The 25,209-nt window shown below is 40.2% G+C and overlaps 2 protein-coding genes across 3 annotated transcripts; both read right to left on the bottom strand.

Annotated features, from left to right (window-relative positions):
- Nucleotides 1-599: 599 nt before the first annotated feature.
- golm1 (golgi membrane protein 1) lies at nucleotides 600-10,174 on the bottom strand. 2 transcript variants are annotated; one of them, XM_030060425.1, is made up of 11 exons: nucleotides 9,999-10,174; nucleotides 8,429-8,570; nucleotides 7,814-7,993; nucleotides 7,255-7,309; nucleotides 6,941-7,043; nucleotides 6,385-6,508; nucleotides 5,430-5,607; nucleotides 5,122-5,340; nucleotides 4,540-4,701; nucleotides 4,105-4,203; nucleotides 600-3,442 (listed from the first exon to the last, which is right to left on the bottom strand). In XM_030060425.1, exons 2-10 carry the CDS (start codon nucleotides 8,555-8,557, stop codon nucleotides 4,106-4,108), a joined length of 1,248 nt encoding a protein of 415 aa, XP_029916285.1. In that variant the 5' UTR covers nucleotides 8,558-8,570; nucleotides 9,999-10,174; the 3' UTR covers nucleotides 600-3,442; nucleotide 4,105. The 2 variants fall into 2 exon arrangements, with proteins under 2 accessions (XP_029916285.1, XP_029916286.1); XM_030060426.1 differs by having other exon boundaries at nucleotides 5,430-5,604.
- A 1,241-nt stretch (nucleotides 10,175-11,415) lies between these two features.
- LOC115365318 (LMBR1 domain-containing protein 2-B-like) lies at nucleotides 11,416-23,395 on the bottom strand. Its single transcript, XM_030060274.1, has 18 exons — nucleotides 23,036-23,395; nucleotides 21,996-22,218; nucleotides 21,693-21,802; nucleotides 21,217-21,315; nucleotides 20,924-21,091; nucleotides 20,045-20,255; nucleotides 19,460-19,534; nucleotides 18,260-18,376; nucleotides 17,945-18,128; nucleotides 16,343-16,524; nucleotides 15,498-15,631; nucleotides 15,127-15,232; nucleotides 14,848-14,945; nucleotides 14,156-14,259; nucleotides 13,560-13,606; nucleotides 13,304-13,412; nucleotides 12,419-12,518; nucleotides 11,416-12,192 (listed from the first exon to the last, which is right to left on the bottom strand). The coding sequence occupies exons 2-18, from the start codon at nucleotides 22,167-22,169 to the stop codon at nucleotides 12,183-12,185; spliced, it is 2,028 nt and encodes a 675-aa protein (XP_029916134.1). The 5' UTR covers nucleotides 22,170-22,218; nucleotides 23,036-23,395; the 3' UTR covers nucleotides 11,416-12,182.
- Between the last annotated feature and the right edge of the window lie 1,814 nt (nucleotides 23,396-25,209).

Genomic DNA, 25,209 nt, shown 5'->3' with positions numbered 1-25,209 from the left:
ACATACACCTGATTGTATGAAAAGTAGAATGCAGCTGCAGTTGCAAGAAGAGATTAGTAAATACATAAATTAATTAAAAATAAGGGATTTTGGCATCAGAGGAGTTTGCAAAAAAGATCAGGAAAATGAATTCTACTTTAAATGGCAACATTAACCCTTACATTAAGCTAGTGTTTCAGTGTGCCTCATTTGTCAAGTTGGCCTTCTTGGCTGCGCCGCCAGCTGCCAACATGAATACAGTGGAAGTTGTAAAATTTACATTTTACCGTGTCAAATGCAAATCTTGCTATCTTCAGATTTCTGAGTGTATGAAAATTGTGGGCCTGTTATTTTGAATAAACTGCCACTATTTAATTAGGTGAGAGAGTCATACAGTCTGGATAAGGGTATCTATAGAACTGCTTTGACACATTTATGAAACATTTTCCAAATATCAAAAAGGCAACAATGTGAAAAGTAAAGCTAAAAAGACAACTTTTGGGAAACATCACTGCCAAAGTTGGTTTGTCTAACAAGTGTCACCTCATCACAAGCCGCCACACCAATGGACCAGTGACCACAAGTTCCCAAAGCCACTTTTCCCAAACTGACACACTATCTTGATAGTGGTAATAAAAACAATTTTATTGGTTAACCTTCAGTCAGACAACTCCTCAATAGAGCCTATGATTACCAAACATTTCGCTAATTTGTTCATCAACGGTTCAGAACATAGAGGTTTTCAAGCAAATCAACAAAAACGTGAATCCAACTGATAAAAATCATAACATAATATCTCCAAGTAGACAGACGTCCAGTTCAAAAAGTGGGCGTTGTTATACAAACAAAGTTTAGTACCCGGCAGAAACAAAGCATTGGCGGGCCAGACTTTGCTGTGTCAGAGAAACTAACCCACCGTAAATTAGCGACAACTACAAAACAACAATACACCACAAAAATCATGTTTTACAGCATAAGCAGTCTGTACAGGAGCAGAGTGTGCCCTGTAAGTTTTAACAAGAGGAAAATAAAAAGGCAGACGGAAGACACTTTTCACCAACATACTGGTGGGTCCACGTTCATAACTCAGAGCAGGAGTGCTGATTTGGGAGCAGTCTGCCAACTGTGAAAATAGACATGAGCAACATTTGGACACAATGTCAACAGATCAATGTCAAAAGATAAATCAAAAAGATGCCATTATAGGTTATCTTATGATTTGGCAGTGATCCTGAATCATTACTCCTATTCTTATATGACTACACTGGGACTTGATGATAAGGACCAGACAAAATAAAAATAAAATAAAAACAATAAAAATTAAAATTAAACAATAAGTTAAAAATCCTGATCTCATAGAAGGTAAAGTGACCTTAATAATGTGACTTAACAGGGTGAAGCCTCCCTGGAAAAATTTTAAAATCATAAACCATTCTATTTCTAATACGCTCCTTCACATTTTTATCAAGATTTAACCACTGACACACAAGTCATGTCAGACAGGCAAAAGACGGCAACATAGAAAGATAATTGACTAAAACATTATGGATCCTGTGCGTGAAAATGTACAAGGACAGCCAACATAGATCACAAAGAAATGCACATTAATTGTCAGAACTAGCAGTCAGTGTATGCCAAATAATGGTTGTTACAATTAGGAAACTGCAAGTATGCAGTCAGACCAGCCGGTTCTATGAACAGTACCTGGAACCAAATGAAATTCTGTCAAATATACAGTATAAGGCAACAAAACATAGGACCTCTGCAAAATTTAACAGAAACAGCTGCATTTTTGTTTCTTTGTTTTTGTTTTGTCTTGTTTGATCTCTAACATTTCTTTACTTTTATACTCAATGATTTCATTTTTAAGTTCAGCAGACTGTCCTGCATGTGCAATCAACATTAAAAATAGTACAGTTATTTTAACAGTTCAAATCTACAGGCTTGTGGGTGGGTTAAATAACATGTTGCTCCACTCTAAGGACATGTCCTTCATTCAGTTTTACAGCAGTTTTCAGAAATCCCACTCCAGTTTCTCCACAGTCCATTCAATTCAGCAGACCAGGGCCAGTATCCACAAAGTTCATTTACAAACCTCTGAGGAGGAGTAGAGATAGCACACAATCTAAACATTTGTTCTAGAGGAACTGGTGCTACCTGTGCTATTGGAAAGCTGATATATGCAGGAACGGTAATACTGGCCTGCATGCAACATCTTGAGAAAACAGATCTGATCAATGAATACCATCAAGTTCTTCTGAATCATTCATTTCATTTTGAGCCAAAACCTTTAATAATGCTGGGTTAACCAAACCAGATAAAAAGAGTAGATGTAGATTCTTCTGGCCCCTGAGCTGAGTACACATTCAAACTTTTGTGCTTTGATCTGCCAAAGCTTGTCAAGGGCGACACTTCGCAAAAACTGGTCACTGATCATCCCCTGCACTGACTGTTTTTTTTTTCCACTACTAATTAAAAAATGAAACCAGTAGCTTTGGTGTTCATGTGACATATATTGTGCTGATGTTGCAGTGACACCGAGGTGGACAAAGTGCTTTCAGTTGTCTGTTTCACTGGCTTTAACATCAGAGTCTAACAAGCAACTCAACACATTTCCTTCATTTGTTGCCAGCATTTTTGCAATCACCAATTACCACCATGGTCAGTAACTTTCCAATGAACAACTTTGTGAATACTGGGCCCAGGAGTAACTTAAGGCAAATTGTGACATGCTGTTACACCTCTGGATGGGCAGGAGCGGATGTTACAGAGTCCCTTTATAGAAGAGTTCTGTCATTGAAATCACTCAGATCGTCTACGATGTATGTAATATTCCACAAACCAGCTAATATGATGGGTCTCTCTTGCTGTTACAAACATGAATTAAAATATTTCTATGGAACATAAATAACATAGGCATAACAGAGTGAATATAAAGAATATATCCTAAGACATCTTCAAAACACACATTGGAATGTCTAACAGAAGCCTAATGAGTGTTTTTAAGACAGCCTTGTAAAATGTCTTGCCATGTCTTAAGCTGTGAGACATCTTAAGACATGTGTCAGGGCAGTGCCCGAAACAATAACCGCTGTGAATGCAACTAAATGGGTAGTGTGTACACATGCTTGGCTGATATTGTAAATTTGATGATGCTTTAAATGTGCCAACACAAAGGCAAAGGACTTGAATATCCCAAGTAATAATGAGATATTAAGTGTATGCAAAGCACTCATAAAATAGTTTCCATTACACATTCCATGGCAAATACCAATGATGTTAACCAGCTGAATGTCAGAACACTTCCATACAGGAAGTTCTGTCTGGGTGTGTTTTGTGTTCACTGTGTTTGTGACTGTCGTGACTTGTACGATGCTGTTGTGCTGAAGTCAAAAAGAACTACTGGTTCAGTTCATATTTGTTAATGTGGTGGATGGGATACTTCTCTGATCCTTCAACATCTCTGCAAGAAAAAAAAAACACAATATCAGGCAAATTCATTTTGTATCATGGAAATTACATGGTTGTGCTGAAACTTGACGTGACTTGAAGTGAATGGCAACATGCAACTTGTGCTGTAAAGTCAATGTTCTGTGCAGTCATTAAAGAGAAAACAGGATTACCGCCTCACGGTTGTATGCCTCTGTCAACATAAGTTGTAGTTCACATCCATGTCTTTCCAGACTCATAATATATGAGGAGTTTGAGTGAATTTAAGAAAAAGGTACCAAGTGTAATTACGTGTATTGTTTGGTGAAATTGATGTTGTAATTATACTGACATGTATGATTCCCTACATGAAAGTGAAGGCTTTGAAGGTAGCTTGCTCCTCACGGCATAAGACACTGCCATGCTCACATACCACTGGACACTGAAATACTGTCTTGCTTGACTGTATGTGATTGCCAGCTACCGCAATGACACATGTTGATTGTGGTCTTGCTGCTACGCCAACAAAGTTAAATCACATGGGAAAGTGTTATGTGAATCTAAAACAAATCTGAAATGTGGTGTTACAGTGAACTTGAAGCCCTGTGTATCTGGCTATATCACACTGAGGAAATGAGAGAGGGGAAGTGAATGAAAGAGGGGAGGATTTCAGTATGTTTGTGTAGAAGTGCGTACCTTAGATTTGTGCAAGCTCAGCTTGTTTGTCTGCTTCAAACTCTCCTTCATTCTCGTCGTCGCCATTATAGTCAGCCAGCTCCTCCTCCATGTCCTTGTCTGTCAGTCGGTACAACATGATTACATGACACATACATCCTCAAACATCACAATCTGCTTGAGAACAAAACAATGTGTATGCGTATATGCACACACACACCTGTTCAGTTGGTAGACCATGATAATTATTATATTGTATTCTGTTCATGTTCTAAAAAGTATCATTCACTCTCTATCTTTATCAGAAAATGACTATTAGTAAAACGTTACCCCGATGGTGGCCTTAAAATGTTCTTTAGACCCCCAAGTATTGCGAGCACACACTCATCCTACTCAGGACAAGGAGGTTCTCATTCTCTCACATATAGCATGCTCTAAGTCTCTCAGTGCACACACCTATATTTTCACCCTGCTGATTCTGTGGTTTTTCCAAATCAACTCCGCCCACTATTTGTTCATCTGCGTCGTAATCCTCTGGGTCCTCAACTCTGTGACCAAGAGGAGTCTCACCAGCCTTCCCCTGGTCAATCAGCATGTCTTCCATGCCAGGATCTGCCTCTGGAGAAACAACCAAGTTCCAGATCAGTGATGTGTTTGAGTATTATCCCTTTCTACTGAATTAAGTTAAGAGTGCACCACCTCATCTCGATGAGCTGCCATAATACTCAAAAGTTTAATTTATATGGATTTCAAAAAAAGTTTAACTTTGTCATGGTTTAAATTCAGGTTCAGAGGGCTTTCCAAGAAATATATCGGAAGGAAAGTTGAGGTGATCTTCTACTACCTCATGTTAGTTTGATACACATACAGCTCACATCAGTGTTTCCATCACATACTGTGGATTCAAAATGGGCAAAATGGACTTGTTTCAGGTGGAAAACTTAATGTGTTTGGTTACAGGCCGAGACTAAAATACTGCATTTAGCTACTTGAAATACAAAAAAATACATCTGGAATATAAAAGGTGAATTTTCTTACCTTCTATTTGTGTGCCTTCTCCATGAGCATCCATCACCTCCACCTCATCTTGAGTCTTCTTCTGTGGTTTGCTAGCCTCTGCCTCCCGGTCTTCTGCCCCCACAGGCCCCTCTGGTGGCAGCAGGGTTTCCTGCTTCACTGTGACGGTTAAGGGAACAGACTTGGACTCTGGCTTGGAGAGATCCTTTGCAGAAGGCATAAGCCGTGGGGCATCCAGACCTCGAAAATAAAAAGGAGGAAACTCAGATTAGATTAGGAGCACCACTTATCAGCAGACTTAACCATCAAAATATCTCCAGTTCTTCTACCTTTGTCCACTATAATCTCATTGGTCAGGAGTTCAGCTGGCTCATTTACTTTTGCCTGGGCAAGGTTGGGGTTCTGGCTTACGACAGGTGTAGTCTTAGTTTCATCAAATCCTGCCTTCACCTGCGCCTCCTCTTTAGTTTGCTCTTCTCCATTCACAGTGGGAACTCCATTTACCTGCTGAAGAGCAAGCATTTTTGTCACCACAAGTACATTTTGGTAGATAATGGTCCACAATTTGCAATAGCAGAGAATAAACATATCAGAGGCAATGAAACATTTTAAAATATCTACTGTAATTGAAAATAGTCAACTCAGGTGATTATGATGACAGAAAAAAGGCAGTCAAATGTATTCCTCACGTAAAACTTAATTGTGATTTATATTCATGATCACAATATCTAACAAAATAATAAAAAGCTGTCCACATTATTAAAGGCAATGCATGCACTAGGGCTGTCACAATATCAGAGTTTCTGTACACGATAATCGTGGCCAAAATCATTCACAAAATCGATATAAATGAATTACAAATGAACTGCACTTAAAATGTGAGTGTAGAGGAGTATGTAACCACGCCACGTGTGTGCTCTGTGTGTGTGGCATTGGGGAAAGAAGACAAAGTGAGAAGGGAGAGAAATGGAAATGATTTAGCAGGTGCCGGATTATTTACTAAAAATTATTATATCCATATTATTAACATGATATCAATATGTCATTTTCTGATGGTTAAAATCAAAACCGGTATATCACGACACCCCTATTACCATCAAGACCATATTTAGAATAAATGTACACGGCATGAAAACACCTACCCTAAATGTATACAATTCTGCCTCAGTAGTCACAGTCATTTCTTTTAGATAGAGTGTTTTCATATCACTCATACATATTTGCATGCATGTAAACGCAGTCACTGTGTAGTGAGTTTAGAGTGAGAGGAGAAAGCTGACTCACCTGTGAGGAGATAACAGGAGGAGGGATGAGCTTCTCCATCTTCTTCTGAACTTCAAGTTTTGCTGACGCCACTCTCTCATCACACAGCTCCTTCTGCGACAGGATCTGCGTGTTACACTGGGTCCTACACACACACACACACAATTAAAGCAAGAACAGAAAAATATTTAGCTGTCTGAGAGGGAAAGAGCACTGAAGCACTAACAAATCACTCCTTCACACATGACAAACACAAGGAAATGATTTTCCCCATGAGGTGGAGATGCTCTGTGTGCTGAGGACAGTGAAGTGAAGTCAGTCGATCACTCAGCAACACACTCCACTCCCTCAGCCCAAAAAAAGGAACATGTCACAGTGTAGAGTACGCTTCTGCACATAGTGAGCATGTTTATATATCATTTGCATTGTGCTGACTGGTATAGATGACAAATTCAAAGATCAACTATCAAACCTTAGTGATGAAATTTTGCATAATGCTGGCTTGGTTTTCAATGAAAATCCCACAAAACCTTTTAAGATTGAAAAAATCATCTGATTGGTAGTGGATTTTTCTTACATGTCATAAGTGAGTTTCTTGTTAAGGGTGTTGAGGTTGCCTTGGCAACTCTGCAGCTCCTTCTGAAGTTTTCCCAGGTCATCATTCAACTGGTTCAACTGACCTACACACACACACACACACACACACACACACACACACACACAAAAGTATGTATACAGAGAACTCCATTTCACATTGTAAAACCATATAATAGCTGCATTTTCTTGATTATTATGTATAATGTGTTGTTTTTGTAGGGCAGTATTTTCCACTCAGTTGAGTTTTAAAATATTTTGTTTGAAAAATGTGAACTGTGACAAAGTTACCATTACCTTTGAGTGCCTGTATGGTTTGGGTACTGGTGGAAATGTTTTGCTGCAGCAGACTCTGAAAACAAAAATACAGCAACAGTCAATTATCAAAATCTCTGACAGGTTCGTACATTTTAGACATCTCCCCCCTTGTAATTTTTTTTTATTCGACCTCATTGCCTCCTTTATATAATCTTTAGTTATTTTTAGCATTGTTGCTACTAATCCTTCAGTACTGTTTTAGCCGGGTTTTTGTTGTATTCATGTTGTTATTTAATGCTGTAAACTTTGCTGAAATTGAGCAATCCTTTTCAACCTTTTCATCATTTTCAAGTACAAAAATAAAGGATAATGATGATGGTGATGATGTGAGTAGGCGGTGCGGTATATAATTTGCATAGTTATACTGAATTAAGCTCCTGTCATCTAGTGACTTGAATTTAAGAGTATCAGCAGATGACTTGTGTATCTAAAGTGTGCTTTAATGCATTAGATCCACAAATTCCAATAATGACACAGTTATAAGATGATGTGCAATGATGGCATTCCCATGTAAACACCCTCCAGTGTTTGTGTGTACCTTGTCCTGGCTGCAGGTGTTCTGGGCTCCTTCTAGCTGTTTCTTGTAAAGGTTTTCCATCTGAGTGAGCTGATCCTTCTGCCTCTGGATCTCCTCCTGAAACTCATTCTTCTTTATCTCTGCTGCTCCTCGCTCTGCTGCCCCCCGCCTCACCTGGCCCTCCAACTCATACAGCTTGGTCTGGATGGACACACAGAAAGAGAGAGAGAGAGAGAGAGAGAGAGAGAGAGAGAGAGAGAGAGAGAGAGAAATAAAATATAAACACATGATATTCACTAACATACAGTTTGAGTAATTCAAGCATTCAAGCAGTAATTCAATGCCAAATCAACACACAATATGTCGATACACACATACTGAAATCCACTGAGGAGTTTTCCAAGAAATTATTTTTAATGTCTGATTTCTGACGGTTGGCCAGACACACTAAAATGATCTTGGCATTTTCTTCCTCTCTGTCACTCTCATCTCATATGCCCCAACCACTCCCGACTCTTTTGCAGGTGTGACATTTTTTTAAAGGGCATATTTGCACTCTTCAGAATAGTAAACAGACCACAGGAAATCTTTCTCAATCACTTCTTCACAGACACAGTCACACACAGAGAAACCTACCTGTAGTTCCAGGTTGCGGGAGCTGGATACCCAGTAGTTAAACCCCAGGACCAGTATACAGGCAATAAGGGCGCCAATCATCAGAGGAGGAGACCTACCGCCGCGCCGACCATTACCCAGCCCACCCATGGCTGCCTACAGACTGAAGACAGACACCACAGCCAGGGTGAGTGCACTTATGCACTTAGTACACAAATTAAATCAAGCACTTGTTTTGAATTAAACTTCTCTGTACGTACACCACCAACCATATCTGCTATTTGAATTGAGCCAGTTAATCCTAGCTGATATAATGGCAGGTGCTGCTGATAACAAGAGATATCTGTTCCTATAACTCTGAGAGGACAACAAAGGTCAATAGCTATAACAAAATTTAAGTAAATGATGATGAGGATGTTGATTTTTTTTTTTTTTTTTATTATTAATTCCACTAAAGAAACTGTTGTCATTTGATCACTTTAACAAATATATGATTTTTTGATGTCTGTCACTTAGCTTAGGCCTAATGTCAATTCCAGCAAAATTTCTGCCAGACGCATAGATGCAGGAGGCTGAGAAACATGGGCCAAGCTCAAGCGTTAAGGATTTCATTTCTCTGAGACAATAATGGCTTTCTAAAGTGTCTGGATGTATTGTGGTGTAATACAACCTTTGTACATGCCCATCCCTAATTCAGCTCACTGGCTTCTTTCCAACATAACACAATAATATAAGCATGGCCCCAGGGAAAAGGACTGTATAAACTGTTAACATCAGTAATCCAATAATAGAATCATGTACACGCCCAACCCTCCCTTTGTGCTCACTTGGTTGTTTCCAATATGGCAATGATAAGAGTATGCAAAATAAATAGTAAACACATAAATTCAAATAAAATAAAATAAACATGTGTTTCATGAACAAAAAATGCAACTTTAATAGGACGGAAGAGTGGCTGCAAATCAAATGTCGCTAAAGGGTGAAACATGGAAATGAAGAGGCTGCATGGTGCATCCCACACACCGCGCTGGGATGGCGGCGGTACCGTTAACTTGGCCCGGCCGCGCACACACAGGCTGGCCCGGTGCAGACACCACGTCCACCCCGGCTCTGACCACCTAGCCTCGGAGGTAAGATGAGAGACTGAGCCGTGTGCTGGCCAAATCACAGCTCAGCCACTCGAATGAGCTGGAGACAGGTTTGGTTGTGAGGACGATCCACCGGGAACCATTAAATATGTAATTAGACAAACAGGTGACAGGTTAAAAACCCATCACCCAAATTGAGGAAGCCCCTCCGCGGACGTTTGGTGGATAGTAGCCGTTACCGTTAATTGTGCGCCTGCCTGGCATCACTACCACACAACAACCCTACACAACGATGCGATGTGTCTTTAAATTACAATATAAAACCTTTCACACCATCGACGACGGAGGAGATACAGCCAGGGCAACGTTAAAGGTCAGCACAGTCGCTTCTTTTTTATTCGCTTCGACACTAAGAACAACGAACTTGGCTAACTTACGTTACGGTGCAAGCTAATGGCTAGCTAACATTTTTAGCCAGTGTGTTAACAAGGGAGCAGCCAGACCTGGTGAACGTGAGACTCCCAAAGCAGGAAAAAAATTAGGTGTCCCGTTAATACAACGCTGATGGTGGACAGGCAGTATCGGTGGAGATGGGTCTCTATTGTCTTGCTGCGTTTCTCCAGCGGTTATCAACGGAGCAGTCGGTATTTACATAGTGGCGATCCGCTTCTTCATCTTGTTATGCACTTCCGGCAGGCTGGGGGTCTTTGGGCACAGTGCTGCCTCTCGCAGGTCGAGATTATGCTGCACTTCGGGGTACATTATTTGCAAAGGTGTATTGTAATCCTCTTGCCGTGATGGAGGCCTTTAATGGTTCTCGGTGGGTTTAGAGTGACCGCGACTGTCTGTATTCCCATACGTGTTAAATGTGGTATATAACTGTGCTCCATTCACTTCGTAGTCCATATAAGCAGATGTTAGACAGTTTTTTTCCCCTGCAGGTTCCAAACTGTCCATCCCAATGCTTGCATATCTTCGCTGGATCCCATGCCAGCCTACAATGCCCTAGTCTTTTTCTGCTCATACTGTCAGTGTGCTTTGTCTGGTTGCCTAGATAGCAGTGCTATGACTACACCCTTTTGTATCAAGAAGTAATGAGAGCCATTCTTTTTTATTTTCCCACTGTTTCTGCCACACAGCTGTTTTGTTTTCCTCAGTGATAGATGGACATTCAGATATCTCCATGCATACACTCAGATCAGTGTCTCCCTCCAGAGCCCTTTTAGCTGCTGTGTCTGCTGCTTAACTCCCTTCTACCCCAACATTAGCTGGCACGCAAAACAAACAAACAAACAAAAAAAAAAACACTCTCAGCCTCCAGCCTGTTCAGTTTCACACAACATAACTAACAACTTCACCACAAGGTCTGGTTGGGCCCTTAACTTGTTTTGTTTCAGTTTCATTTGAAACAGAGGCTGAGTCTGAGCATATGACTGCCCCAGAGATCATCCAGCAACACTTGTTGCAGAGAGAACAACTTTATTAATAGAACAGCACATTTTAGCTTGGAGCCTTCATTACTGTCATCCAAGGATGGCCCTGAATGAATTATTTATTGCTTGAGCAAGGCCTTAAATAATTATTTTGCTTCATTCAAAGGCGGAGTGCTTTTGTTTCGGCCATGGTTGTCTCCGTCACTTAAAGATTAATATCAAGCAAGACATCTGGGATTTTGTTTCTAAATGGACTTTTACCTGCCTCTCTAAAGAGCACCTGTTAAATGAGCCAGTAGAGCCATGCAACACTTCCTTCTCCATATGTAAAAAAAAAATGCAATAACATTGTTTCATATGTGCCTCACCCCTACGCTATTCATAATCCAACAAAGGACTACAGTATACTTCTCTTTTCGTGCATGATCATAATTCTTGTTGAACACACAAATGCCCATTTTGTACAGAAAACAGGCTGTAGAATTCATTAGATAGGAAAATTCTTGTCATTTAATAGCAAATATATCTCAAACAGGATTCAGACACTAAATGCCAAACATGAGAAATACGTTGATTAGTGTTCCCTTTGAGGGGAGTGTAAACAGATTTTTTTTTTTTTTTTTTTTTTTTTTTTTTTTTTTGCTTTGACTGTAGTGGTGCATTTCATTGACTTCATAGTGACAACTCTTACTGTCGGCATGAACTTTTGTTACACTTTTTCACAAAACAATGAATTGCCATGTACCACTGGTATGTGTTATTTAGTGTTGTTCATATTAGCTGGTGTAGTCAGCCAATATGTGTTTTTTTTCCCCACAGTTTGGTGCATAACTTTGCCATATGTCATCCAGTTCATCATTAATCTGCTCTTTATGAAAACAGCTAGAGAAATACCACATTAAAAAGAGATGGCTAATAAGCACAAACATGTTAAGAGTTTGAATGAGACAAAGTAAGATAAAGGTCCAATCCCGTTAAAATTTCTGTTACAGTGTTCCTTTTACAATAATCCAGTTATAGCAGTTACGATAGCAATGACAGTGCTGACAGGTAATGTTTTCACATTCATCCATTTTCTGCTTGCATCTCAGGTACATAATTTTCTTTTTTTTCTGAGATATTATATCCCATCGTGAGAAAGTCCTTTCAAGACCCGCATAATTCTTTGTGACTTCTTTGTGACTCGTCTTGCCTTCAGTGTATGAAAGCTCATCAAAGATGTTGATCTGAGAGGACGACAGAGAGGTGATGTCCTCATGTGCACCTGAAATGAAAGAGAGATATACAGAGATGATGTTGAAGAATGAGGAAGTTTTTTTCATTAAACATAGTTCTGTATGCCATCTTATTGTTATTTGTTTTTCTAATGTCTGCTTCTGTTTGGTGGTGCCATTTCCTCATACCTTCAACTAAGCACCATGTTTGATTTAATATGTGATTGATTATGGGAGTTGTAGTCTGATATGATATGAGGTAAATCAGGCCCATACCTGGTTGGTGAGCCTGTGAGGTTTTCATTACTGCCACTGTCGTGCAGCAGGCCCACCTGCTGCTCTGTCCTCTCTCTGTCTCTCCAAGAGAACTGAAAAGCTGAGACACAAACATAACAATATACTGAATATAAGCACAAGCATACAAACACATCAGGCCGATATTGGCTATAAAATGAAATATAGGCATTGGCCACAAATGAAAGTTTATACCCAAGTGTGAAATGGGTTAAATTTGCCTGGGTTGTGGCTGTTTAAGTGTTTAAGCTGTTTAAGCCTGTTTGAGTGGGATGAATTTTACAGTTTTATATGAGAAAATGTTGTATAAAAATAAATATGGCATGTTTTACACAACCTTAGATGAAGTAGTTTTCTTATTTTGCCCAGTGAATGTGTACATTTTGAAAAGTATTGCATGTTATGTCAGCATCTGCAAGTGGGTAATTCCACAACGAGAGAGACTTGATGTTCTCTGTTATTAGATGGAAAAAATATGTGGGCCTATATTCGCATCGGCAGAAAAAGTTGGAAAATATTGGCATGCCAGATTATCAGCAAAAAATCCAATATCGTGTATCCTTAACTGTAAACCTTTATGGGCAGATGTTTAGTTCCCTGTGTTGGAGAAGGAATCTCCTCTGTTAAACTGAACCTGTCCACAGATAATTGTTAAATTGTTCTAATCTTTAATTTCTACAAAAAACTAACTCTCTCTCATACATACTCCTGCATATTGAATTATATCCATCCATTGGCCTGAAGTGCAATAAAGGGGGAAAATATGGCATGTTGGTGTCCCAAGGCCTTTCTGTTTCTCTAACTGTGCACACTAAATTATTTTATTGTTTGATTAAAGTTGTTTTTTTTTTTTTTTCAGGGCTTTACCGGTTTTATTGGTCTTGGTGAAAAGGCTGCTGTCGCTGTCCTTTAACTCAGAGTAACCGTTTCTGATCCGTCCTACAGCTCCCTGGACCCCATACCGCTCCCTCCAGCTCTGAGACACACACACACACACACACACACACACACACACACACACAAGTACAATCAGTGAGTCAGCAGGTTGGTTGCTTTATGTGAGTAATGTTGTCATCTTAGGGCAATGTCAGAGAAATGACATGACAGAATTAATTCTTCTAACCCATCTGTGCTTCTCCCCATCTTCGATCCTCTGTCGTTTTCTTCTCTCTACAAAGAAACCACAAATTATTGAGTGTTTTAAAGTAGACATTTTAATTACATTTTTAGCTCTCACTGTATTAATATGCATTTTTTCCTGTTTCCATATGCACATGTTATTTATGGACCACTGATTGTTGAATGACTTTGTTGAATGAGTAAATAAATTTAAAACAACAAAAATTACAGAGCTTTTTTATTATAAGAAAAATTAATGACCTTCTTTTGAAACTTTACTGTCAAATGTTGATAATTCACTGTGCATGCTGCAGTGTTGCTCAGAATTGCAGTAACTGAGCAGATAGAAGAATGAATACCTCAAGTGCAAATGGATTTGAACTGAGCCGTAAACAAATTAATGTAAACGAATGAGCCAATGAATAACTGAAAGAGTCAGCCTCATCTAAAAAGTATAGCAAGAACATTTACTAAAAACAATAAAGGGGCAAAGAAATGAACAAGTCTGGAATTGCAAAATATACGACTGAATGAGTCAAACAATGAGCAGAAGTTTTAGAAAGATGAGGAGGATGAGACGAGTGAATGAAGCTTCTGTACCTCTTCTGATGAGTTCTCTGCCTTCATCCACCAGGTCAGAGGTCAAGTCATCATCGGTGATGTACTGATGGAAGCCCAAGAGGTTCAAACAGCGAGAGCCCAAGCTGCAAATGAAAAACTAAGGTCACATATTTAACTTTTCTTTTTTTTTTTTTTTTTTTTTAGGTTCTTTGGTTGGTAAGAATTGGACCTCTAAAAGCTTTTAAGAGTTGACACATTCTGCATAAGCACTATCTAATAAATATTCAGTGGAAAAAAGCTGCAGCACATCAGTCACACCAGAAGGGGACAACATGACCAGTGCTGGCAAAATGATACATAGAAATAATCCCATTTAACACATATAAAATCAGTGATTTTTTTTTCTTCTTTTCAAAAATAATCTTTGGCACACAAACAAATACACATAAAACAGACAGGACATAAACTGAGTTAGGTTACACCATGCAGTTTAACTAGTTGAGTTTTATTCAACTAGTTCTCCAGAGAGTCAAGCTATAGGAGCAAGCAAGAAGGAGCTGGTGGTGACTAACACACACAAACAATAAGATAGCCACAGCTACATCAAGTTAATTAACCACTCATATCATCAAGGCAATTTAACAATTTTCATTTAGCACATAATTAAAATTTTAACTGCAGTATTGTATTGAAATTATCCACATAGTGGTTTCTAAATGTCTAAGGCTTACTTGCAATAAGTGGCAAAGCACAGCAGCAATACCAGCATTGGGTAATAGATGTAAAACCCATCAGATATGAAGGACAACAGTCGCATTGAGCCCATGATCTGGCAGAGAGCGGGAGACGGAGAGAGAGGAATACGGGGCATGATTAAAATAGTGTCACACTTCTAGTATATCGGTCTGTTTGGTCTGCACACTATCCAAATTAGACTTGTCTAGGTGTCTAGAGTTTGTGTGTATGGGTTTAGTGTGTGTGTGTGTGTGTGGGTGTGCGTGCAGACCCACAGAAGTGTAGGAGGTCTGTATTCTGTCTTGATGGGAGATGGCAGAGTCCATGTGAATCAGACCCAGGAAGTTGAGGCACAGAGGAGGAGTCAAACGACAAAACAACCTGATCAGAGAGGAGAAAAGAAAGCAGGTCTGAACTCGATCATAACACCTGAGTGAAACCTGGCGTGACCAAACAGACCAAAGTCAGGTTCTGCCTTCAGAACTGTGTCTAACACAAATTGTCTGGAGGTGTCATGAACAGAATACAGAGATATCTCAGTCTATGCATCACGTTTACTACAAATCTAAATCTAATGGCCACACTGGCTTAAAGCAAAAGCATTACAAAGCATTTCAAAGAATTTTGGATTGTAGCAGGGACATACGTGCCACTGAACTGCAGACTGTAAGCATCAGTCTGGTGATGTGGCACCAGGTAGAAGTAATTGAAAACTCGTATCCTGAACACTGTGGAGTAGACACACACACACAGGAAGAGGATACTGACAAAGCACGCCATCTGGTGGAGAGGAAACACAACAGGTAGAAAGATGAGGCAGGTAAATTGAAAAGAATTCAGTACAAATTAACGTAATGCTGTGCTATACACAGGCTCATTCGGGCCAGGGACAAAAATAACTTTTCACATCTGGGTGTTTGATAATGAGCAAATTAAAGTGACTAATTTGCACAATTGTCCAACAATCATAAAAGGAAAAATATGGAATATGTAGGAAGTCACAGACTGAGATAACCAGATAATGCAGGTTGGGGAAAGTGAGTACACAATAAATAAATGTAACACTTAAATTGTAACACTTTATCACAAAATAACTCCTGAAATGCATTGAATGGCACAGGTCAGTGATGCCTAACTGTATCTGAGGATACAAGACCCAGTTTGCATTTTGGCACTAAATGCTGCCATGAAGGTGATACAACTCCACTTGAGCAGCTTCATTTTTTCAGAAATGTTCAAGAAATAAGTGTTAAAATGGTGAGTGACAAGAGAATAAAGTAAATGACCCCACCTGCATGCATCACAAAATTACACTTATGGAAGGAAAAAAAACTCTTGAAATGAGATGATTTGTATAGAAAAAAAATAGGTTGCAACAGGTTGCAACTTTTTTCAGTGTTTTTGCTTCATTTATGTCTGGCTATGTGCTCGGATGTGTGTGTTGGCTTGCTCTGTATGTGTTTCTGTGCGCCTCCATGTTTATCTGCCCACCTCGATACAAATGTAGTTGTGTTGCTTTTCGGCCATCTGGATGAAGACAGCGAAGAGGGAGAGGACAGGCTGTGTGCTGAAGAAGGTGCACTCCGACCAGACCACGGCTACGGACAGGAGACACAAGAGCACCGCCAGCGCCCTGTAGAAACTCTGCCTCAACACACACTCCCAGTACCACTCTGAGGAGGGAGCGTAAACAAAGACACAGACAAACATGGACACAGAACTTACATGTGACACATATGGAGATGGATGGATGCATACACATACTGGAAAAACAAAGATGAGTATATTATTGCCAAACTATTTGAATTCTGTTTCTCATACACTGTCCTCCAATGAAACAATGATTTCCTACAATTTTTCATGATGTGTACATACATACAAAATAGTTACATCAGGAGGAGTCCTTTCTATGGATTTTCATTCTATGAGTGCTACACCTCTCTATTACTTTGAGTTTTTTTTTTTTTTTAAATCTGCTTTCCATGACCATATGTTTCTACTGAAGCTGTGCTAATAGTCAATATTTTGCGCAGACATTCAGAATCTGTAAATTTGACCGTATCCACGGCCCAAACATTATGTTTCCTATAGAATTTCATTCCTGTCGGTGTGGAAAACCTCTGATTTAACCATAACTGGACACTGAAACTCTTCATTCAAACCAAGCCAGATGCAATTATTTTAAGGTTAGCAGCTCTTAAAGGTAGAGACCGACCACCCACATTCAACTGCAGGGGAAAAACCTCTGGGTTTTGTTTGGCCTGTTAATGGAAAACACTACAGGCACATTGCTGAAGAGCTGACTGAGTGAGAAAATACAAACTGAATACAGGTTTTGCAAACTGGTTTTATGTAGCCATGATCATGGAGAAACCTAAATCATATTGGCAATGGAGTGACTGTCCAGTAAATATGCCTGATACATGAAATATGACTGATTACAAAAGCCAAACACTGGCTCAACATGAGGCAAGGCATGGCTACAAACAGAATAACAGTTTCAGGAGAAAAGCTGTCAAGAAAAACACTATAATACATTTTACACTGTAAAGCCATGCCCAGCATCAAATATTTTTCTGCAATGCCCCACTTAGACACTGTTTATGTTGAGCAGAATGGTACATGAGCTATGTGTGGGTTCAGAGATGCAATGAGACAAAAGCAATGACTTGTGTGTGAACAATACAGGACAGTTTGACACGTGTTCACAGAGTCTTTGCCTGCCTTTAGAGATAAATTCAAATAAACAAATTAACTGATGTAGATACACTGGCTGGTGTGTTGTCAGTTCTGTGCCATGAATCCTGGTTTATGCTGTCAATGCTGTATATTATATTGTTGTCCTCCATTATGTCATGGTGCTATTTAAAACAATAATACTTGACATTGGTAGTATGTGTGTGTGTGTGTACGGTGTGTGTTTCTGTTTAGCATGCATGGATCGTGTAGTATTGTGCTGCATCTATACAACATATTGCACTAGTGAGTGTATCCATTGTCATTTGGCATTTTCAGTAAGAGAGCTTGTTAAGCAAAAATCCTCCCCCTGATGTGGAAAGAAAATTCAGACATTTGAGTACAATTCGACCTCACCTGCTGTAGGAGTGTAGATAAACCTGCGGAACCAGCCGCGGTGTTGTGCCGAGGGGAAGCTGTGGAGGAACTGGTGGGCTGCGCTGCTCTGGCTCTTAGCTACGTCCTCTAGATGGAAGGCCTGGTCTAACAGGATAGACCACTGCACCTGAGTCTGACCCTGCCTCTGCACTGCAGAGATCACCTGAAACACACACCAACAGCAAGAGTAATCACTCAAATGAATATATGCTGTCAGGCCTCATGCTTGCAATTTTTTTGTGGCATTTCCTTCAAAATCGGAGTGCTACAACACTTAGAAATATTCAAAGTTACTTGTTTATGAAGCTTGACAAGGCTCCTCTTGGTGGGAAGGACATTTTGTTGGTTACCAGCTCCACCACCACAGGTTTCCACATCTCCGCTCATGTGCTCCTGGTACTCAGTAGGGCACTGAAATCAGATGAAGTCAATGAGCAACTGTCTACAAAACCAGGACTGTAAATGTCAGTAAATAAGTCGGTAACATTTTATTTAAATTTCAAAACATGAATTTTGAATTTCTTGACATTATTGTAATACAGGAATCAGAAAATTACAAAAGCACATAAAAGTACAAAAGCACATACGCATTAATGATTAGTGACTCATATAAAATGTGCACCACTGAAGAAGTAGGAAGATCCAGCACAAATTAACTTCTATGACTCTCTCACTTTTTTTTTTTTTTTAATTCCAAGGCATTTAATTCAAATATGCAGGAGACATTGTGTGAGCAAGACAGCTTCGGCGTTGCTGTAAGGTTTATTTTTTCACATTGACAGAGCTTGTCTAATGACTCCCACAGACTTCAAGTTTTCAAGATCTACAGATGTGAAAGTGGTAACAAACATCTTGTCTCAGTCTGGGTAAGTAGGAAAAAGGGTATTTTGACCAAAAAACTGGAGTATTCCTTTGAGTCTAGAGAAAGGGACTGCCAAAAAACCTTATTTCAAGGACCAGCCTGGGATGTAAGTGTTTAGCAATTCACAAATAAAACTGGGATCCAGGTCACATGTACTCACAAGGATTTTAAAATGTAATGAATTGTCAGAGGCAGCCAGTGAACAGCAGCCAGACCAGGAGTGATGTGAGAGCTGCGTCTGGCCTCTGACAGGAGCTCTGCAGCTGCATCCTGAACTAACTGAAGTTGCACCACAGCCTCGAAGCTGAGGCAGGAAAATAATGCATTGCATGACTATAGTAGTCCAGGCAGGAAGTAATAAAAGCATGGATGATGCGCTCTAAATCCCTCACTGATAACAGAGACTCTACTTTGGTGTTTCTCAATGGAGAGGAGCAGCACTAAACAAGTTCAGTAACATGTTGATCAAATGTGTGCCATTTTAAAGTTTCCATTTTAAATGCCACATAAATGTGGAGTGATTACCAGAAGAAAATACTCTAACGGTCAAACCTTGCCTGTAAAATGGGATATAAATGGGCAGGTAGTAAAATGGACTTGTATTACCACATGTAGAGGTTTAAGCTTCTCACCTTTGTCACAATGGTGTCCACAAACTTCCTGAGACAGTGGTTGTGCTTGACAGATTCATGGACACTTGCCACCTCCTGATAGAGAGAAATGTTTATTTTGTATTACAGTAAAAAATAATTTTTAGCATAGCCTAGTCACAATACATGAAGGATGACTGGGCCAAACCACTGAAAAGATCCTGATTCCTGGAAAACTGAAAAAGTGGTGTTGTGATTTTGCTTGATTTTGATTGTCAGATAAAATAAAAACTCTTAACTCCTCGTTTTTGTGATTTTAATGTAACTACAAATGGAGAATTACATTGTCCTCAATGAGTTAAGAAAAAAAAATCAAGAAAACTTGTGTTTATGAAACCCTTTCAAAACTAAAAATGAACTTAAAAAATACATGGTGGTGAAACTAAATACCAGAATGTTGTTCTTAGCTCCTGGCAAGTTGACATTTTGGAGATATGAGGTTTTCAAAACAAAAAGGCTTTTATGAGAGTGGGACTTTGGCAGATGTTACTGCCGAAGTCCCACTACAACTACCGATATTAAAATTTACTCAGAGAATGATTCCAACCCCATTTTCAGTGCTCTCACCTCCATAACATCTGCCAAGTTCTCCTCGGCCTCCGCCTTCTCAGTGGCCATTTTGGCTGCCTTGAAGTAGGTCTTGGCCAGCAGGTAACCATGGGAAGATGAGAGCCAGTAGGAGCGAGGGATCTCCACCAGGCCGTAGCCTAGCAGCAGCACTAGGAGGAAGAGACCCCAGGTGTTGGCCGCTGTGATGCCGATGGTCTGGAGCTGCGACCTGCTCACGTTTTACAGAGGCAAACAAATCAACACACGGGCATGGGGAGAAAAACACTAACATCGTGCAACCCAAATCACCAATTCTCAATAATGTTCTTTTCTTTGACATTTAAACAAAAGTCTCCCTGAATTTCTTGGCTTGACTGCTATTGGTCGACACTTAGTAATAAAGGTACAAGGAAGACAATGACATCCCAAGAGGAGGTAATTGAAGAAAGACACTCTCATTTCTGTGTCATTTGTATTTTAATTTTTGCCTTAAAGGTTAACCTAGGAATTTCAAGGAAGAGGTTAACACTTAATCAGTGTATCTGAGCAAAAAAATGAGGCACATGTTCGAGAATAAAGACAGAGAAAGGATAAAAAAAACAGGAAATTTGATGTAACCATTGTAATGGTGGCTGATGGCATGTAGGATTTAGTAACTGATCTTTCATAACATCCAGAGGAGGTGAAAGCAGTGAATTGTGCCATATTAAAAAATAAATAAAAGAAATAAAAGAAAGGAAAAGAAAAAAGAGGAGGAGAAGAAACAAGATGAAAACAGAATACATGTCCTTGCTATTCTATTTGTCTGTTTTTGCAGTGCAAATGTAGGACAGATGCCGAGTGTGATGATTCCCAGAATGGCTATCAATGCCTCGGACAACAGCATACGTCACTCACCAGGTGAGTTGCCAGTGCAGGTGAGCAGCCAGGTAGATGAGCAATGAGATAAAGATGAGGAGGTAGGTGCCGTAGTAGATTGCATTTTCAATAAGGGCTGTTTTAATCTTTCCAACCCTGGAGAAAGCCCCTGACCGTGCGTAGGACTGCATGAAGGGCAGCAACAGCCTGCACACACATAAACACACACCAGCATGCATATGAGCATCAACACAGGACAGTGAACAGAGTGAGTGAGTGAGGTAGTGAGTGAGTAAGTGAAGGAGTGAGTGAGTGAGTGATGTCAGAATCACCAGGTGAGAAACTGCGAAGTCCAGTACACAACTCGCCAGAACACTGGTAGGACGCCATCGGGAATGTAGCTCCACGGCTCTTCACATACCGTAGGTACACTGAAACACACATACACACACACATACACACACACACACACACACACACACACACACACACAGCATTGTCGATATCTCTTGTTTACGGTAAATGCCAAGAATGCTTGCCTGATCTTTCCCTGAGGAGCAATGCAAGTCAGAATTGTGAAATTTATGTGTAGTTTTGATGTTTTATTAACATAATTATTGTCATGGATACAACTGTAAAACTAAGTTGATTAGAAAATAAGGGCATTCATCTTCATACATGCTTTTAACTGAAAAGGTGATATTTTATCAAGCATGTTGGAGTCAACAAACTGTATGAGCCTGAATTTCCTGGAAACATGCAAACCACTGCTTCAGTAATTCAAAAATCAAAAAAGTGTTGCATTTACCTGACAGTTGGATAAACAGATAATTTGGTGTCTGTCTGATTGGAGGGACTTCCCCGGGTCACTGGAGTCGGATGTTCACTATTATCAAGCTTACACTGCTTGTAGATGGTCTAAAAAGAGGATTGAGGTACAAATTTATAAACAGAGAATGAAACAGAAGATCAGGCAACAGTGTAAACAATCAGAGGGTCCCACATCCATACATCCATACATATACACATTCACACACACAAATAAAACCTCTGTCCTGTATTTTTCCTGAGCACACACACACCAAACAGCTATAGTAGTTAGTAGTCATACCGTGCTGACATCAAGCGGCAGGATGAAGACGATGAGGAAGGAGAGGTACCAGGACAGCAGCGTTCCCAACAGCACCATCCACTGCTGCTTCCGCAAGTCTCCATAGCGCTGGAGGAGGTAGAGGGCCAAGAAGAAGACCACGATGACCACAACGGCCAGGGCAGCACCACTCATAGCGATGGCGGGGATACAGAGACAGGCGTCAGGAATTCATGATGGCAGACTGGGGGAGGGAGAGGGAGAGAGATACACAGAAGAAACGTATTGGAGGAACTCACAGAGTAGATTGGATATCACCTCTTATCTGGAGAACAGAGTCAGGGAGAAAAGTAGTATGACCTGATCACACAGGGCAAACCGACCCAGTGCATGTGATTAAGTGGCAGGGCAGGGGAGGGCTGAGGAGGAGGAGGAGAAAGAGGAGGAGGCAAAACAGTAGGGGAGGGGTCACAACTGTCCCAGTAGAGACAAAAAGTCATATGTGTGTTTAATCTTTAATTCTGGTGGGATTAAACATATGATCTTTGCAGCAAACAGTGACTAACTTGACAATGTTAAAAAAAAAAAAAAAAAAAAAAAAAAAAAAGGGAACCAAAATGTCCCAGTAACATTCCTGCTGAGGTCCTATGTGTGTTTTAGTGACCTTATCATAGTTTATGGTATTTGTTGTCTTAATTTATCACTACAATATCAGTATAATATCCCTATAGCATAAAATACAACATTTATAATTCGGCTGTAATTTTTGTGCAATAGCCTATTCTTTTAAAAATATTATTACCAGGCGATAAGATTAACAGTACTTCATACGGGTGTAGTCAGGCGCCCAGTTCCAAGGGAGGCTCGGCTGATTATTTTCACGAGTTCTGCCTCTGCCATTGGCTCATTATGACTGTCTAATGTTATTGGTTGCAATCGCTGCTCATTTCTAATGCATGCCTGCAATTATTAAGATCTTCTGATCACAATCTTCCAGTTAAGTTGTATTCCGTGGACGGATACAGTCGCAAGAAGCAGAAGTGAGGTGTTTTCGTGCTTACCCGCCGAGTTTCTGCGCTCCGGCTGAGATCCTCCGCTCTGTCAACTCATAAACTTGCAGTCACATCGTGTTCCCGAAACGTGGAAACCTCGAAGTGTACACAATCTTTGAACCAGCATTGCGTAACGATCATACGCGTGGATACGCACGCTGAACATGGAATTCTGGGTATTGTAGGCAAAATAGAGGCTGCAGAGAAAACTTGCAAAAGTAGGAATTAGTGGCCTATTTCTCAAGGGGAGATGCACTGTATTTACTATATTTAGGAACAAAGAGGAGGTCAGACCTGATTTGTCCCATCTTGCCTGTTACTCAACTGTGCAGAAACGGTATGCTCACAATATGCTCACAAATATGTTGATGTTAATATGTTGATCTCTTAACATGATGAGACTAGATATTTTGAATATGAAGATACATTTTATTCTGATGCATTATGATAATGGTTTAAGATTTCTCTTTTCCTGGTTTTAAAGGCTGCATTAATGACTGCAGGTTATTTTCTGAACTTATTAGACTGTTGTAGCTGTTCTATCTGCCTCTACCAGCTTGGTCAACATATTCACATTATTAATTGTTGTTTATTTAAAATCTCTTATGTGGAAATATCTTACAAAATACCAGTAGTCACCCCTATTTGTGACATTTGATTTTGTCTCCCAGCCCTAATTGCAAAACAAACTAAGCAGCACTAAAAAGGCAGAAAGGATCCCCTCACCTACATTGGCTGCTTCCTGACTAAAAAATGTATTCATTACAGTGAAAAGTTGTGGTTTTATCTCAAAATGGTGCTTCAAAGGCTTTTCAATCTAAAAATCTAAAACAAAAAAAGTTACAAAACAGCATCCTCAACCCATTTTAGCTGTGGAGGAACATCACCACATAGGGGTCATCAGCGTACAGCGGGCCCAGCACGTTGAAGCACACGGCCCAGTGATCCAGCAGGAAGTCCATGTGGCCCAGAAGGTCCAGACACAAGTGCTGAACCAGGTTCAGACACACAGACCAGTCGTCCGTAACGCTCGCCTCCTCCAGTGCATCCATCCACACCGACCCAAAAAGCTCTAGCGACTCCGGCCAGTCCTCTAGAAAACTGTCCATCAGCTCCATCTGGGCTGTACAGTGGTGTTGGGGTTCACATCAACAAACAACAAAAAAGGCTTCTGTATCTTCACTGTTTATATAAAGGGTACTTTATTCCTAGTTCCTCTGTTTGCAGTTTCGGCTCATATTTTTTTGTTGCGGTTTTCCTCTCTTTCACTCTGCTGCTGTGTGTCTGCCTTTCTCTCTGCACAGGAAGGTTAAGTGCCCTGATCCATGCATGTGTCTTTGCAGTGCACATAAAGCCTAGCCGTAGTAGCAGGTGCTGCAACAGTGTCAGGAGCAGCTTAGTGAGGCCACCTGTCAGCATGTATCTTCACCTTAACCCTCTCTCTCTCTCTCTCTCTCTCTCTCTCTCTCTCTCTCTCTCTCTCTCTGTCTGTCTCTCTGTGTTTCTGTCTCTCTCTCTCTCTCTCTCTCTCTCTCTCTGTCTCTCTCTCTCTCTCTCTCGTGAGGTGTATTGGATATTGGATTAGTGTCTTATCTACTGCCATTCAGGTCTACAAACCCTTTTTTCTGCTCTGCACAGAGCTGTAGGATGAAATTCCTTCATCCTTCATCCATTCACTCCTTCAGTCTGCGGCAGGACTGTGGGAGAAACACAATGGCAGATAAACATAAGAGCATTTTTTTTTCTGCCACTGGACTGGACTATTTTGTCACCTTTTGTTTCATGCATTCTCCTGCTCAGTGAGTCACACCAGAGAAACTCTAAATTTAGGAGTTTTACAGTGTGTAGGCGTGTTCATTCATTCACTCATGCAAACACTTCACAGAAAGGGCCTGGGATGATGCATGGTCAGTTTGATTCACACTCGTGTCTTTTGTGATGTGAGATGACAATCTGGATGTGCAGTGTGTAGAGTTATTGTCATTGTTTTGAGAAACACATTCTGCAGGTGAGCAGATCAGGTCAGTTATATATTATATATAATTGTCTGGCATCATGGGAATAACCATCGCTAGCTGCAGCTCTCAGTTTGGTTAAATAGTCAAGCAATACCCCTCACCTGTTGTCAGCTGTGTTTTTTTCCTTATGAAAATCAAATTTACAATTGTCACCACCAGATGGGG

Source organism: Myripristis murdjan, chromosome 9 (genome assembly GCF_902150065.1).
Source record: "Myripristis murdjan chromosome 9, fMyrMur1.1, whole genome shotgun sequence".
In the NCBI taxonomy this organism is placed as follows: Eukaryota; Metazoa; Chordata; class Actinopteri; order Holocentriformes; family Holocentridae; genus Myripristis; species Myripristis murdjan.
This window is presented reverse-complemented; position numbering and strand designations above follow the sequence as displayed.